This window comes from Oryzias melastigma, linkage group LG3 (assembly GCF_002922805.2).
Source record: "Oryzias melastigma strain HK-1 linkage group LG3, ASM292280v2, whole genome shotgun sequence".
Taxonomy (NCBI): Eukaryota; Metazoa; Chordata; class Actinopteri; order Beloniformes; family Adrianichthyidae; genus Oryzias; species Oryzias melastigma.
The window spans coordinates 30,793,581-30,795,391 of NC_050514.1; the positions used below are offsets into that span (position 1 = coordinate 30,793,581).

General features: G+C 46.7%; 1 protein-coding gene and 1 long non-coding RNA gene across 2 annotated transcripts in view; one reads left to right on the forward strand and one right to left on the reverse strand.

Annotated features, from left to right (window-relative positions):
• LOC118598614 overlaps positions 1–665 on the forward strand; it is a 1,279-nt gene extending 614 nt beyond the window's left edge. Inside the window, exon 2 of the long non-coding RNA XR_004947659.1 lies at positions 440–665. This is a non-coding gene — a long non-coding RNA (uncharacterized LOC118598614). The remainder of the gene's footprint in view (positions 1–439) is intronic.
• The window catches only part of LOC112160568 (neuropilin and tolloid-like protein 2), a 25,809-nt gene that overhangs the window by 21,918 nt on the left and 2,080 nt on the right, over positions 1–1,811 (reverse strand). Inside the window, exons 2-3 of the mRNA XM_024295191.2 lie at positions 1,530–1,586; positions 1,298–1,441 (exon numbers count right to left, since the gene is read on the reverse strand). Of these exons, the coding sequence (XP_024150959.1) occupies positions 1,298–1,441; positions 1,530–1,586 (201 nt within the window). The remainder of the gene's footprint in view (positions 1–1,297; positions 1,442–1,529; positions 1,587–1,811) is intronic.

Consider the following 1,811-nt stretch of genomic DNA (forward strand, 5'->3'; position numbering starts at 1 on the left):
ATTTCTGGAATTTTTTTTAGCTTTTTTTAAATTTCCAAAACATCTTCAGCGTCCACATTTAGCAGAAAGCATTCACACACTTATCGCAGGTGATGCTAATTTTCTGGTTGAAATGAGTTTAAACTGATTTTCCTATTTTATGTCTAGCTGCTGTTCAAAGACAAAGTTCTTACAGTATAAATCTGCCGCAGCTGGATCTTTTTTGACACAAGATGCATTTAATTTTGAAAGGAACTTGTATGTGCTGCTGTTTCATCAAACATTTTGCAACAGTACTATGGCTTAATCATGATTAAACTATTGCAAATTTTCAAAAGCTACATTTGATAAATGAATGACTTGATGGGCACAAAAATATGAATAAATTGTATTTTTCTGTTCGGTATGGTGGGATTTGTTGCTCTGGCTGAGTTTGATCTGTAAAAAACTGGACCAAAAGGTTCAGGACACCTGTCTGTGCTAGAACATCTATAAGGAGTTCAAATCCCTCAGATTTTCAGAGGGTGAGCTGCAGCATACATGTAGAGCATGCACATGCGTGACAAACAAATTCAGAAACCCTGTAGTCACAGTGCAGATCTTTACTTCATAATGTCTGCTGTCTGTGGAGGAGGGGGGGCAGCTGATGCATGGATGAATCACACTGATGCTGAGGTAAAAAAAAATCAGAAGCTCGGGGGTCAGAGGTCGTTCATGCAGCAGAAATCTTTGTGTTTCACTTCCTTTAGGTGTGCGAGCGACACACACAGACGTGACACAGCGTGATGCAAAGGATAATCAGTCGCTGCGTTTAGCTGAAGAACTTGGTGACCCAATCAGGGAGCAGATTTTCTGACAACAAAACTACCTGATTAGCTCCCGAACAGAAACCCGAGCAGCTCTGCGGCTGCAGACACTCAGGACAGAAAAAAATTGGGTGCAGTGGCTCCCTCTGTCCACAGGGGGAGCCCTTGAGCTGCGTGTGAACAGCAGAAACTTCACTGCTGCTCTTTCATTTTCAAGCTGTCTGATCAGGAAAGAGGCTGACGGGGAGGCCACACCTCTCAGGTGAGCTCAGTCTGCTTCATGCTCAAAAGCTGAGCATCAGCAGGCAGGGGGCCGTCCTACGGAAGCCCGCGCGGCGTCGCTCTTCATCATCCTCAAAGAGGAAATACGTGTGCAATAAAAGAAACTCAGGATGGCTCATACGGAAAATGTCAAGCTGATTGGCCGGCAGCCACGGCGCATGCAGACCTGACTGGGGCGGGTTATGTAAAAACAATGTCAGCCGGAGGGGGCCGGAGAGTGGAGCTCCTACCTTCCAGGATGTAGATGCACTCCTTGTTGGGGGGGTAGGTGTTGGGGTAGTTGGGCGACATGAACACGCCGCCGTTGATGTTGCGCACCCAGGTGCCGCAGTCGTTTTGGTTGGGGGACTGGGCGCCATGGTTGCTCTGAGCTTCTGCGGAGCGGAGAGAAGAGGGGGATGATGGGAAGGCGTTTCAGACAAACAAGAAGAGAGTGAAAAAGTAAAGAAGGGAGACGCTCACCTTTACTCCTCTGTGCCAGAGCGAAGGCCTCTTCTATGAGAAGGAAGAGGATCCACGCTGCCAGACAGAGATATCACACATTAGTCTCAGCTGACATAATCATGCATTAATATCTGTGTGATCATCAGCTGCAGAATGAAATCATTTAACAGCTCAGGATGAGCTCGTGCATCGGCTCCGCCATCGATCCCACCTCGCTTTGATGAATAGCAAGTAAAGTTGGGATCAATAGAGTTTCTCTGTGAGTGAACTGGTGCATTTAGAAACTAGATAATGGGGGCA